This window comes from Hordeum vulgare, chromosome 3H, assembly GCF_904849725.1.
Source record: "Hordeum vulgare subsp. vulgare chromosome 3H, MorexV3_pseudomolecules_assembly, whole genome shotgun sequence".
Taxonomy (NCBI): Eukaryota; Viridiplantae; Streptophyta; class Magnoliopsida; order Poales; family Poaceae; genus Hordeum; species Hordeum vulgare.
The window spans coordinates 147910205-147923282 of NC_058520.1; the positions used below are offsets into that span (position 1 = coordinate 147910205).

General features: G+C 50.2%; 2 protein-coding genes across 2 annotated transcripts; one reads left to right on the plus strand and one right to left on the minus strand.

Moving 5' to 3' along the window:
• Nucleotides 1-4300: 4300 nt before the first annotated feature.
• On the minus strand, nucleotides 4301-5363 carry LOC123439702 (ERI1 exoribonuclease 2-like). The gene has a single exon (XM_045116391.1). The coding sequence runs from the start codon at nucleotides 5356-5358 to the stop codon at nucleotides 4417-4419; it is 942 nt and encodes a 313-aa protein (XP_044972326.1). The 5' UTR covers nucleotides 5359-5363; the 3' UTR covers nucleotides 4301-4416.
• Nucleotides 5364-5521: 158 nt separating this feature from the next.
• LOC123439703 (signaling peptide TAXIMIN 2) lies at nucleotides 5522-6276 on the plus strand. The gene is made up of 2 exons (XM_045116392.1): nucleotides 5522-5784; nucleotides 5929-6276. The coding sequence occupies exons 1-2, from the start codon at nucleotides 5660-5662 to the stop codon at nucleotides 6050-6052; spliced, it is 249 nt and encodes an 82-aa protein (XP_044972327.1). The 5' UTR covers nucleotides 5522-5659; the 3' UTR covers nucleotides 6053-6276.
• The last annotated feature ends 6802 nt before the right edge of the window (nucleotides 6277-13078 follow it).

The window sequence follows — 13078 nt, forward strand, 5'->3', positions numbered from 1 at the left end:
CCGACCCGTCTGTACACCACTATGCCGCCGTAGGAATACGGTCTGAGGCGGTGCGTCTAGGCGCGGAAATGGAAGAGGTGGCGAAAGAAGGATGGAAAGGGCAAGAAGCCCATATACGCTTCGCACAACGTGGCAAAGACCACAAGGTACAAGACTGAGTTGGGAACCGGATGGTGCATCTGGATCCCGTAAAATTCAAGGAACTGTCGAAGAAAGATGCTTCCCGACAGCCCGAAGCCAACTAAGAAGTGTGTACCGAAGACGACGCGTTCACCGGGACAGGGCTCGTCACGATCTCCCCGAGCGTGCGAGCCTCGACGAGCTCCTCGGACGGGAGCTTTCGCCATCGGTAGCCCCCGAAACCGTTTTGGGGGCCGCCTCGCGATAGCCGGCCCTACAGGCTAACGTGTGCCTGGTCGGCTGACGATAGCCGGCCCTACAGGCTAACGTGTGCCTGGCCGGCTGACGATAGCCGGCCCTCTTGGGTGATGCATGCCTGGCCGGCTGGCGATAGCCGGCCCGCATATCAAACACACCTCGGCCGACTAGCGGGATTAGGCCGGCCGGCTGGCCCCGTCCTATCCGGCCGTACCATCGCACGGAGACAAGACAAGACATATGATTCAGAGGCTACAAGGCATATGTGGTGTGGCCTTGGCGTGATGATGAAGGGTCAACGAGGCTACAGGGCCCCTATCACCGCACACGCTGACCAGGTGAGGCGCCCGTGTAGCCACGCTCTCCTTTTTCCCATGCCCTGACGACTCGGCGCGTCAGCCGCTGATGCACACGACCGGCGGGCTCCGCGACAAGACTCGACATCCGACGGGCCCCAAAGCCAGCCGGACCCCACCTCCTGTCCTACCCATGCTACTGTACCCCCCTAGCTACATTATAAAACCTCATTCCTGCCCATCGAGAGAGGCAGGTTCACACAGATCGCATCACGTTTACACAAAGAGACACACACGTAGAACATCACTAAGGCAGCGAGATCGGCAACCAGAGCTCCGTTTCCCTCCTCACAAACAGCTCAAGGAGCATCATTTGTGTTGTGATTCTCATATAGTCACACAAGCAGGACTAGGGGTTTTAAATCGTCGGAGGGCCCTGAACCTGGGTATATTGGTGTCATATGTGTTATGCCTTCACCCGTTCTCAGACACCGTCGGTGCCCATCGGGCCCAAACCACGAGTTAAGCCACCCCTTGGCATCTGTCCCAGAAATACCACGACATTATGAAACCTATAATCATAGCAAAATGAGAATTTGTTAGATAACGACACAGAGCTTTTCCACTACTGACCATGTATTGGAACATCCAAACACCATGTTGAATCAATATACAAATTTCAAATTACACAAGTAGTTTTATAGAAAAGAACAAGCGACATTAGGGAATCTAAAATCATATACCTCACTACAGGAAGTCAAAAAAAATGTCATGTTGAACTACATCCCATAAATCTAATGTGAAATTATACACCCAAATGTCATCTTGTTTTTTGGGCGGCAACATATCATATGAACAAAGGGCCAAACCCTATCTGCATATTATCAGAACTGAAAATATGTTGAACAACATAACTTATAGACATTAACAGGCACAATTTTTGTAGGCAAACTTTTGTACCCCTACATGATACAATGTAAGAGCATCTCCAACAGCCGCGCTTCGCCCGGCGTCCAAAAAACTGATTTACAGCGTGACCATCGCCAGGTTTGGCGCGGCGCGCGGCGCTAGCTCCAGCAGTCGCGCTGAAATGCAGCACAGACGCGCTGAAATGCAGCGCGCGCAAGCAGCCGATGCCTCATATTTCTTGCAATTTGGACACAAAATAAATTTCACACATTCACAAAACAAAGACATGGCATATAATTTAAATCACAAACATCATTCAACTAAAAGTTTAAAATAAATAGTTCAACAATGCAACAATACAACAAATAGTTTAATTTATTATTACAACTCAAACAAATAGTTTAGTTTATTATTACAACTCAAACAAATAGTTCAACAAAATGTTGATCGTCGGAGGACTGCCGCGCGCGACGGGCGGTGCTGACGAGAGAGAGAGGGAGGAAGCCACGGCCACGCGGGGAGAGACCGGGGAAACACCGGAAAAACGGGGTGGCGAGGGCGACGACGGCGGCGCGGCTGGATGGGTAGGTGGAGTTTCGCGCGAGCGCTCGAGAGTTCAGCGCGCGGGAGCGGGCGCAGCAAATAAGCGGCACGCGATGGCGTTTCCTCCTGCACGCTGAATTACATATGTCGCACGCGCCGTTTTTGCGTGTTGGCGCGGCTGTTGGAGATGCTATAAGAGAAGTCAAATATAGACTAAATGCACCAAACAAATGTACAACCAGTAGTTCGAAAACATCTGCGGCACAGGTCCGGTCATCACAGATAAGACAATCATCGACAGATGGGATTCAGAGAGAGGGTCGAGACACTAAAACATCTTGGGCTGCATCGTTGAATGTCCATATTTGGCAACGGCGAACAACCTGAGGGTCGAGGGGTGGAGAGCAGCGCGTAAGGCTGGTTGTAATGGGTAGTATCATATACTAGTATCATGCATATGATACTAGTGTATGATACCACATCCGTAATGCATAGTATCGTATGTTAGTATCATAGTATAGTTCATTTATTGCCATGCAAGACACATAGTAGCACATCATTTAATATGATACGGTATCATGATATGATACCCAATCCTCTGTTTCTTCATTTAATTCTATGACACCTCATCGAAAATGCCTAGTTGGCATGCATGATACTACCTATGATACAACTATTACGGGCAGCCTAATCGGGCAAAGGTGATGAACTGAAAGGTCAGATTCGGCCGCCCCTGCAGTCCATGCGGAACAAGGAAGGACTACCAGGTACGCGGGGGCAGTGACAGGGCAGTTGGTGTGCAGGGCGGAAGCCGACAGGACTGGATCAAGCACGACCATGAAAGGACGACGACGGGACCGCAGGAGAAGGCCGACAGGGGCGGCGTCGAAAATCCGGGAGGTGGAGCCGCGCGGCCACCTGGCCAGGAAGTGGAGTCGGGACGACGCGTCTGTCGGGGAGGGAGGTAGGGGCAAAGCTTCGTCTTCCAGGTAGGGAGGAGGGAGCGGTGGCGCATATGCCGTCGGAGGGAGATTCGATTAGCGGCACCTACTGCCGGGGAGGGAGGTTGAGGCACGCGATGGCCCGACCAGTAGGTGGAGACACAACATGTCTCGCGAGGAGGGAGGTGGGGGCGACGGCGCTTCTGTCGTCGGAGGGAGGTGGGCGCTTCTGGCGGCGGCGCTCCCACTACGGAGGGAGGGATGTGGTAGCTGCGGTTCATGCTGCGCGGCGAGGCGAGGGAGGTGGGGGTGACGTTGATGGGTCAAAGTTTAGAGGAAGGTGTGGGGTGGGGATAAGGTTGGCGGGGATTTCTTTTTCCTTTTTCTCAACGGGTGAGTTCAGAAGGATCCGTTAGAGCAAGTACAATAAGGTACAGTCAGCAGGCTGTAAGGATTAGAATACTATATTTTTGCTGAGTTGGATGAGAGAGAAAAAGAGAGAAGGGAAGTGGGCTCTTCGTGAAGAGCCAGCTCTAGCACGTGCTCCTAGGTGCTTTGTGAGAATGAAAGGTGAGCCATATATGATAAAAATAGTACTCTTTTAGAGCTAACTATTGTACAAGCTAGCTATAAGGTGAGCTATAAGAATGCTTATAGCCAGCAGTTGGCTATACTATTAACCATGCTCTTAGCGTCTATATAAGCAGCGTATCCTAGGATGAGAATATATATATGTTTAATTGCTCCAGGCTAAGAGCATGGTTAATAGTATAGCTAACTGCCCGCTATAAGTCATCTTATAGTCCATCTTATAGCTAGCTTGTACAATAGTTAGCTATAAAAGAGTTCTACTTTTATCATATAATGGTCCATCTTTTATTTCCACAAAACACTAGGAGCACGTGCTAGAGCTAGCTCTTCACGAAGAGCCCGCTTTCCTTCTCTTTCCTCTTCTCTCTCATCCAACTCAGTAAAAATTATAGTATTTTAATCCTTACAGCCTGCTGACTGTACCTTATTGTACTTGCTCTAATAGCACATGACTTCCATTGCCACACCCAAAGAAGCACTTCCCCTGCATCGGTCCTGACACCAATACCACACCTTTTGTGGTCCTCATCCGCAAATCGCAGTAGCAGAAGGACGTCACACACGTCGAGCCACCGCAGTATTAACCAATTTAAACAATATACTTTTGTATCCTTACAAATTGTGAAAAAATTAAAAAAACCAAAGAATTTATATGAAATTACAGCATAAAAATTACAGATAATTTACACATTAAAGTAAAAATCTTATAATTCAAATATTACAGCAAAAGTTTCTGTTTTTATAACGTATCTCGGAGGCTAAAGCAGCTGCTGCTGCTGCTGCCGGATGGGCGGCCGTGGCAGCGCTGAGGAGCCGTCGCAACGGATTGTGTGAGGCGGCTGCCGCTGGATCGGTGGTGGCAGCGCCAGCGAGTCGGTAATGCTCATCTTGACCCCGCGTAGCATGAGATCAGCAAGAAGGCGCGCCGTGTTGCGCGCATCGTCAAGTCCGCAGTGCAGGCGGCCCTCCCAGTCCAGCCCCGCCACCCGGACCGCCTCCTGCAGGTTGACCCGCCCTCCGCTGCCGAGCGCCGCCTGGAAGGGGACCCTCAGGTTGATCCAGCGATCGAAGTAGGAGGGCTTCTCGATGCCCTTGAAGCGGCACTCAAACTCGAGCATGGTGCGGCAATCCCAGTCTCCCCACGTAACGACGGCCAAGCGGCCATCGCATCTCTTGGTCCCTGCCCCCGTCGTCGTCGCCGCCTTCAGCCAAGCGTCGTGCAGCCGGAGCGCCTGGCCGAGATCCACGCCGCCATCGACGTCCTCCTGCCGGATGCCGGTGAGGTCCCTGCAGAACTTGGTCAGCGCAGGATGGTGTTTCGGGCGGATGTAGCAGCGAAAAGCGGACGCGAGGTGGCCGGTGGCGCCGTCGACGAGGACGGCGGGGAACTCGATGATCTCCTGCGGGTAGATCCGCGCGTCTTTCTCGCACGTCGCCTCGAAGTCCACTACCAAGAAGAAATCGAAATCTTGCTGCAGCTGGTGGCCCTGCCCCTGTGCGTACGGCACTCTGCGCGCAGCCATGATCGGCAATATGCGCGCGCTCTGAGCAGGAGCGGGTCGCCTCGCAAACTCCAGATAAGGGAAACTCGGGATCGAATCAGTATGTGCGCAAGCGAAAACCAGAGCGCCGATCTCCCCTCTTAAAACCACCGGAGCAGACACTGTTCGAGGCGAAATCGGATTCGTTTTCTCAATCATTCTCGTTGTCGTTTCTACGCTCTGGTAAGAACAGTTAACCAAAACATACCAAGGGGTGTGATTGGCGGAAACAAAAAGGACTGCCACGCACGCTGCCGTTCGGTTCCGCTCCACTCTCCGGAGTGGAGTCCCCCCGCGCCCACGTACTCGGTGCTGACAGTTCGAGTTCAATTCACAGCGTTATTTACCAACCGTTTGGTTTCGGTTTCGGACTTCCCAGTTCCCAGTTTCCCACACGCACGCAGGCACCTACGTAGGACGCTGCGGAAGAACAACTGGCTGGAGAAGCCGGAGATCGACGATGGGGGCAGATGGTCACGACGACGACGGCTGGCAGTGCCGGCCGCTGGGGCTCCTGATCGGCCTGCCGTTCGCCGCCCTCGCGTTAGTGCTCTCGCTCGCCGGCGCCGTCGTCTGGATCCTCGGGTGCGTGCGCGTCTCTTCCTGGCTACTCCCTGGTGCATGCCAGCCAGAACTCCTGGTTGCTTGCGACATTGGCTTCTCTGCTTCGGCTTTTGTCAACCACCATAACGTGATGAGTCTGTCGCTGAACTCCTTTATTTTTCGTAGGTCGGCGCTGAGCTGCGTGTGCCCGTGCTGCGTGTGCTGCGCGGCAGCGGCGAACCTGGCGGTGGGCCTCGTCCAGATGCCCGTCAAGGTCATCCGCTGGTTCATCAGGCAGATCCCCTGCTAGGCGCTGGTTACCTCATATAGAGCAAATAGTAGTCAATTGTCCTTCTGGAGTACGTAAATGTTGTTCTCTTGTTTTCAGTAGAGAGGCAAAACATGTTCTTTCTCGAGTTAGTTTAGAACGAGACTTCTCATGACCCTGACACAACATCATATGTATCTACCTTGAAAACTCCATGACTGTGTTCCGTAGATTCCTATATGAACGTGGATGTTTAAAGGGGGAAACGAATGATAAAAGTTAATATGAGCTCCGGCTCTTCTTTCTTCCTCTTTTTTGGCGGAAAACTTTCTACCCATTCATTTTTAATCATGACAGTACAACAGACATTAAAAATAATAAAATTACATTCATATCCGTAGATCATCTAATGACGACTACAACCATTGAAACGAGTTGAAGGCGTGCCGCCGTCATCGTCCCTCTCTTGCCGAAGCCGAGGAAAATTTGTTGTAGTAGACAATCGAGAAATCGTCATGCTAAGAACCCATAGGACCAGTACCAAAATAGCAATCATCACCGATGAAGAGACGCGTAGATCGAAAGGATCCAACCTAAAGACACATGAACATAGACGAAAGAAGACTTAATCTTTGTAGATCCACCAAAAATAATCACCGACCAAATCATGCGAGATCCATTGAAGACACATCTCCACACACCCTCCGACGAAGCTAGACGCACCACCGAAACAGGGCTAGACGGGTAGAACCTTAGAGCATCTACAGCCGGACCCGTCAAATGATCCCTCATACGCCAGCGGACGCGCCCGGTCAGTGACCGGACAGGAGAGGAAAGGAAAAAACTGACCCAACCGGACCCCTCATATCGTCCCTATATGCCCGGTTGTGCGTGAGCCCTCATATCCATCTCAAATGTGGGGATGATATGAGGGCTCACGGACGCGCTCGGGCACTCCCGGTATAGGACGTGACCCCATCCGGACCACGTTTTTCTTTTCTGTGTTCATTCTTTTATTTCTCTCTCTTCCTCTCCACCAATCACGTGCAAGTGTCTGGACATATTAAGAAAAAAATGAAGAGTGTGACAGCTTGGACGGACAAATAGGGGACACATCCGGTTACTGATCGGGCACGTCTGCGGGCTTTAGGGGGTCATATTTGCAATGTTCAACCGTAGATGCTCTTATTCCATCTTTAGGAGGAGTCGCGTCTCACCTTCCTGAACATGACACAAACCTTAACAAGAACTTAACGAAACATCTAAGAATGGAGCCCACACGCTGGTAAGGGTTGGGATCCACCTCACCGGCAATGGCCCTAGGACCACCAGAGACGAGGCGGAACGGTGGTTGTAGGGTTCCCCTGCCCTAAGATCTTTCGAAGAGGAGGTGACGGCTGCGTGTGGAGGCGGATAACATGAGCTCGGGTCTTGTATGGTGCAAGGCATTTTGGAGTTTTACAAGCCTTTGGATCGGCCTCCAGGAGGTCAACCTTGAGGATGCGGTGCATGATGAAATTACTTGGAACTTGGAACCTAACACCCACTAGGGAGTATTGGGCTTCCTCGGCGGCATAGCAGGCTCAACTGTAGGATTTGGCGGCCTCTCACATGAAGCCAGCTGTTTGGAACAATTGGGAACCATCAAAGTACAAAATTTTCGCATGACCCATCATGCAAGACCGGGTCTGAATGACGAACATATTACAAAGGACGGTCAAACTGAGGGCTACGATGCAAAAGAGAGCCGAAAATTGTGGGCCCCATAATTTTGAAGTGCAGATACACACGGTACATTTAGGCGGACATAAAGGCTCGAATAGGGTTCATTCACGTTAACATCGGTGCATGGAACAACTTCGGCTCCGTCGAAGCTTTATGGCATCAAACGATGAACAATGCCACCAACAGGACGAAAGGCATGGCTTTCCTCATGATCAGTAGTAGAGCCAACAGGAACACATGCCCCAAGCCACCTTCAGTATGAACAATAGCTACAGTGGTACTCCCTTCGTTCCTAAATATAAGTCTTTTAAGAGATTTCTTAAAGTGCGTTATATCGACTAGAGGGGGTGAATAGGCGATTTTTAGAAATTCATCGCTGAGGAAATTACTTGTGAGGAAATTCCTCAATGATGAATTAAGTGCAGCGGAAATAGTGCAGGATCAGAAGTGCAAAGACTACTATAGCAGGTTACTTGGTGAGGATTATGAGAATCGGTTTGCACAGTACACAGGTACAAAGAACGTAGGTGAAGATTAACTTGAGTGAAGAATTTGAGGTTGAGGAAATTCAGAGAAAGTGTTCACACAAATTCTTCAAATAGCACAGATGAAAGTCTTCAACATACGTTTTGAGGAAATGAAAGAGTTGAGGAAATAGAGCCCGTAGCTCAATGAAGACACTAGTTGATAACCCTGTTCCAAATGTTGTGACAGTTGTACGTCTGGTTCGGAGCGGCTTGGTATTGAAACCAAAGGACACACGGTCCCTACCGTATTCTCCTTGAGCTAAGGACACATAGTCCTCACCCAACATTCGTGGTAAGTCTTCAGGGCAGACTTCCAAACCCTCACAAACTCGGTCACCCGGCGATCCACAATTGGCTGCTGGATGCTCTAGACCATGACGCCTAACCGTCTGGAGGATGCACAATCCTCAAAGGTAAAAGGCTTCAGTTCCACACAGGAACAAACTCTTCAGTGATGCTCAATCACTTGGTTTTTGGTTTGGGGTTTGGTGTTTGGGTTATTTCCTCACTTGATGATTTTCTCTCGAAGACTTTGAGGAATTTGGGTTGCTCTAAATGACAAGTGTCAGTTTCTCTCAGAGCAGCCAACCAGCTAGTGGTTGTGGGGGGCGGCTATTTATAGCCTGGGAGCATCCCGACATGATTTGACATAAATGCCCTTAAATATTGTGATCGTTGGATGGATAAGATCAGTGAGGTGGCGCGGGTCGCGGCAACGGTCGGAACTTTCAACTGTGAAAGTCCTCATGTCTCTCATATTCCTCACTTTGAGGCTTTGGTGGGTTTAGTCTTGGGTTGAGAATCATGAGGAAATTCATTTTGTAGTATTACTTCGACCACCTTTAATAGTACGGTGTTCCTATGACTCAAGAGTAAACAAAATGAAACAGAAAGAGTAACTCTTCACGCTTCAAAGTCTTCAGACTGTTTTTCTTCAGGACACACCGAATTCCTCATCTTCAATATCTTCATGAGGAATATCAATTTCATCGCAATTTCTTCGCGATCAAATTCTTCAAGGTAAGACCAAAGTCTTCAGCCGAAGACATACAATTTTAGGGGTCGATATTCATCGTGTAACTCAAACTCCTCAGAGACTGATAGAGCCTGTGTACACTTACGAACACATAAGTCTCTTAACCTATAAGTATTCAAACCACCAAAATCACTAAGGGCACTAGATGCACTTACAATCTCCCCCTTTTTGGTGGTTGATGACAATTAGGTTAAGTTTTCAACGGGGATAATAATATGATATGTAAGTACTGTGTTTGAGGAATTTGAAATCAAGATACCGAGAGACTCCCCCTGAAGATGCGCATATTTTGAGGAATTTGCTTTGCACAACAGATGCACATTGATGATTTATATAATGGAGATCTCCCCATGTATCTTGTAAAACATGCATACATTTGACATATAATATGAGGAATTGAAAATGCATGATGAAAAATGGTGTCTGACGAATTTCAGCATGCGTGCATTGATAGACTTTGAGGAATAAGCATGCGAAGAAAAACATCCAAAAGAGTCACAACACCATCGGGCTTAAGTTAGAACTCATTACATCAAACACTTTAGAAGAGCCAAGAGTTTGTAACTTACTAAAGTTTATAAGCCCCAAAATAGATCTCGCTTGAAGACTAACTCTCAGATTTCTCCCCCTTTGTCATCAAGTGACGAAAAGGGGAAAACGGAGGACTAACGCCCTTGAAGAAAATCACTTCTTGGTTGATATAGAGGCGTGAGGATTCCTGGAGACAAGCTTCTTCCTTGGACCAGTTGCAGTGTCTTCTCGTTCTTCATCTGATTCAGTAGTGAAAATGAAGAAAATGCACTGTCCTCCAAGTCAGGAACTGGAATTGGCTTGAATTTCTTCTTTGGAGGCCATGACCAGTCAAAGTCTTGAGTAAACTCCAATTCATCAAGTTCCTCTTGAGTCTTCAGATGAGCCAAGGTGGCCCAAGTGCGATCAAACACCTCATGAAGATAATAGTATTTTTTCTTCACTACATTCCGAGTCTCGTTGAGGGTTTTCACAATGGCACCAAACTTGTGTTTCACCCACTTGTGAGGGCGATCGACCTTTTGATGAAGACTGAGGAGAAGCTCACCGTTATTCATCACTCTGGGGGAAGTTGGGCTTGGAGGATCTTGAGTATTAGTGTCATCATATGAAGAATAGGAATCTGCCTTGAGAAATTAGCCATCAAGGAGCCAATTTCCTTCATCTATCACAAATTGCCTTTGCCTTGAATAGGTTCAAATGATTTCTTGATGACTTTGATAGGCGGCAGATATCCGAGGTGATTCTGAAAATCTGCTTGATAGTTGATGTCTGGCCTGTTTCTGATGAATCCCATGATCCAAGACACATAAATCTTCAACTCATATGGCGACAAAGCATTGTCAGCCAAAGTCCTCAAGAAGAAATCATGAAGATTCATAGGTATGCCATGAATTACGCTGAAGAGGATATTGCTACGGCAACTGTCGTGGGTATAAGCCTGATAGTAGATGTGTAGGGTACGAATGAGATGGGTAGAGTCCTAGCTACGGCGAGGTTGCATGAGTTCAGGCCACTCTGCGGTGGAGGTAACAGCCCTACGTATCAGTGCTCTCGGAGCTTGTTACCGAGTGTGATATGGAGTACAAAGATTTGCTAACCCCTTTACCAGTGGGGAAGGGCGGCTTACATAGAGTGCGCTGCCCTCCACAACGGTTCTGATTCAAGGGTGGAGTAGTGGCGATTGAATGCATACGTTACAGGTAACGTATGCTCTAAATGCTAGTAAATGCACCCGGAAACGTACAGCAGTTTCCCTCCAAAGAGGTTACGACATACCGAGTGTATCTAGTCGGTAGGCCCGGTGCTCTCCGAATGTTAGTCTCCGACTGGATGATTCTGGGCCTGTTACCGACTGGATGATGGGGGCACCTTAATTTAGTCGGGGCATACTTAAGGTCCTGTCCCTTGTGTGGGGTAGTCCTTGGGTAGGACATGTAGGGCAGGCCTATGACCCTACCCTAGGACTATGACCCCATCATTAGTCCCCGAATGGATTGAGGTTGAAACGTCGAAGGAGTGCTCGAGGTTCAGATCCGACTGGACTAGGTTCGGCTTGGGCGTTGCTTGCCTCTATCCATTTTATCTCTCCTGACCAATGATCCGAGTGGAGGTGTTTTGCGAAACAGACTGTCGGGAACCGAGTGCTTTCGCGGCATCTTTTGATGCGACCGGTCAACTGACAGCGGCGGATTTTCCGGGATCTCAAATTTCGGGTTCCGCGCGCTTAGCGGGGACGACGTCAGCGCGCTCGAGTAGCGCCTGAGTCCTCGATCCTCGCGCCTTCAACTCCTCCACTGATATCGCCGCGGCTGGTTGGGCGGATAAGATTTCGGGCCCGCTCGCCAGCGACCCAGTCGGTGATGTATTTAACTCTGGGCGACGAGACCCTTCGGTTACGCTCGCCGAATCCTTTGCTCTTGCCTGCTCCATCTTCCTCGCCACCACCTGCGCTCATACACCCTTCTCTTCCCCTCCTTCTCGAGAGCTCGCCGTCGCCGCCATGACCAAAGGTCAGACCAGCAAAATGGAGGCGAGGAAGAAGAAGAACAAGGCGGCGGCAGCTCAGCGGTGGCAGTGGCCGTTGCCGGCGGGGTGGATCCAGGGAGACTTTCTCCCCTCCACGATGATGGAGGGGGACCTGCTGGAGCTGGTAGAGCACGGCCTACTCATGCATAAGTCCTGGAGGCTGCCGGCGGACGACGAGGTCGAGCCGGCGCCACGGGAGGGGGAGCGCGTCTTGCTCCTCAGCCATGTTCACAGAGGTTTTTCTCTGCCCCCGCATCCCTTCTTCAAAGGCATCATGAATCATTTTGGTGCTCAACTCCATCACTTCCCTCTGAATGCCATCGCCCACCTTTCTGCCTTCATTGTTTTGTGCGAGTGCTTTATCGGTTGCCCTCCCCATTGGGGTTTATTCAAACATATCTTCTCTGCCCGCTCTCAAACCATCAAACGTCTTAGTCAGTCGAATGACAAGACGCATCTCCTCCAGCTCTGCGGGGGTTTAGGGTTTCAGAAGAAGAGTCGGAGCAGCTACCCCGCTCTCCAGTTGAGCGAGTCGGTTAGGAACTGGCAGTCGACGTGGTTCTACTGCTAGGACATAGCCTGTCCAAATGCGTCGACTGGGCTGCCTCCGTTTAGTCTAGACCGTCCTGCTCCACCCAAGCAACTCGCCCTCTCGAAAGCCAAGAAGAACGACATCCAGCCTTTGGTCGAGGCGCTCGTGGATGTTGTCAGGAGGGGGGTCACCGGTATTGACCTGCTGGAAGTCTTCATCGGTCGACGAATCCAGCCTCTGCAGGCCCGCCACCATGCTATGTGGCACTACGCAGGGCCCGAGGATTCCACTCGGACCAACGTGGAGGGCATACTCGAGGAGAAGGTGACCTCGTGGGTGCTCCAAATCACGGGTCCCTGTGAGAACCCCAAAGGAGCCCGCCGAGTGACGCCTTACAGCGCGGACAACCCTCCACCGAATTAGGTGAGTAGCATTAGCCGAGTGCATTGAACTATCTTGATTCCAGTCGTTTATTTATATCTCCGTGTGATGCTTAATGTTTCCGACTGGACCTCATGCAGGAGTGGACCAACTGGTCCTCCCCCGTCTCGAACGGGAATCCGGAGGAGGAGGAGGAAGACGGCAGCCAGGAGGGGAGCGTGGAGAGCGCCGAATATGTCTCCGACAGCGGGGAGTCGGAGGAGGAAGACAGCGAGGAAGAAGAAGAGGACGAAGAGCCAGACTCGCCA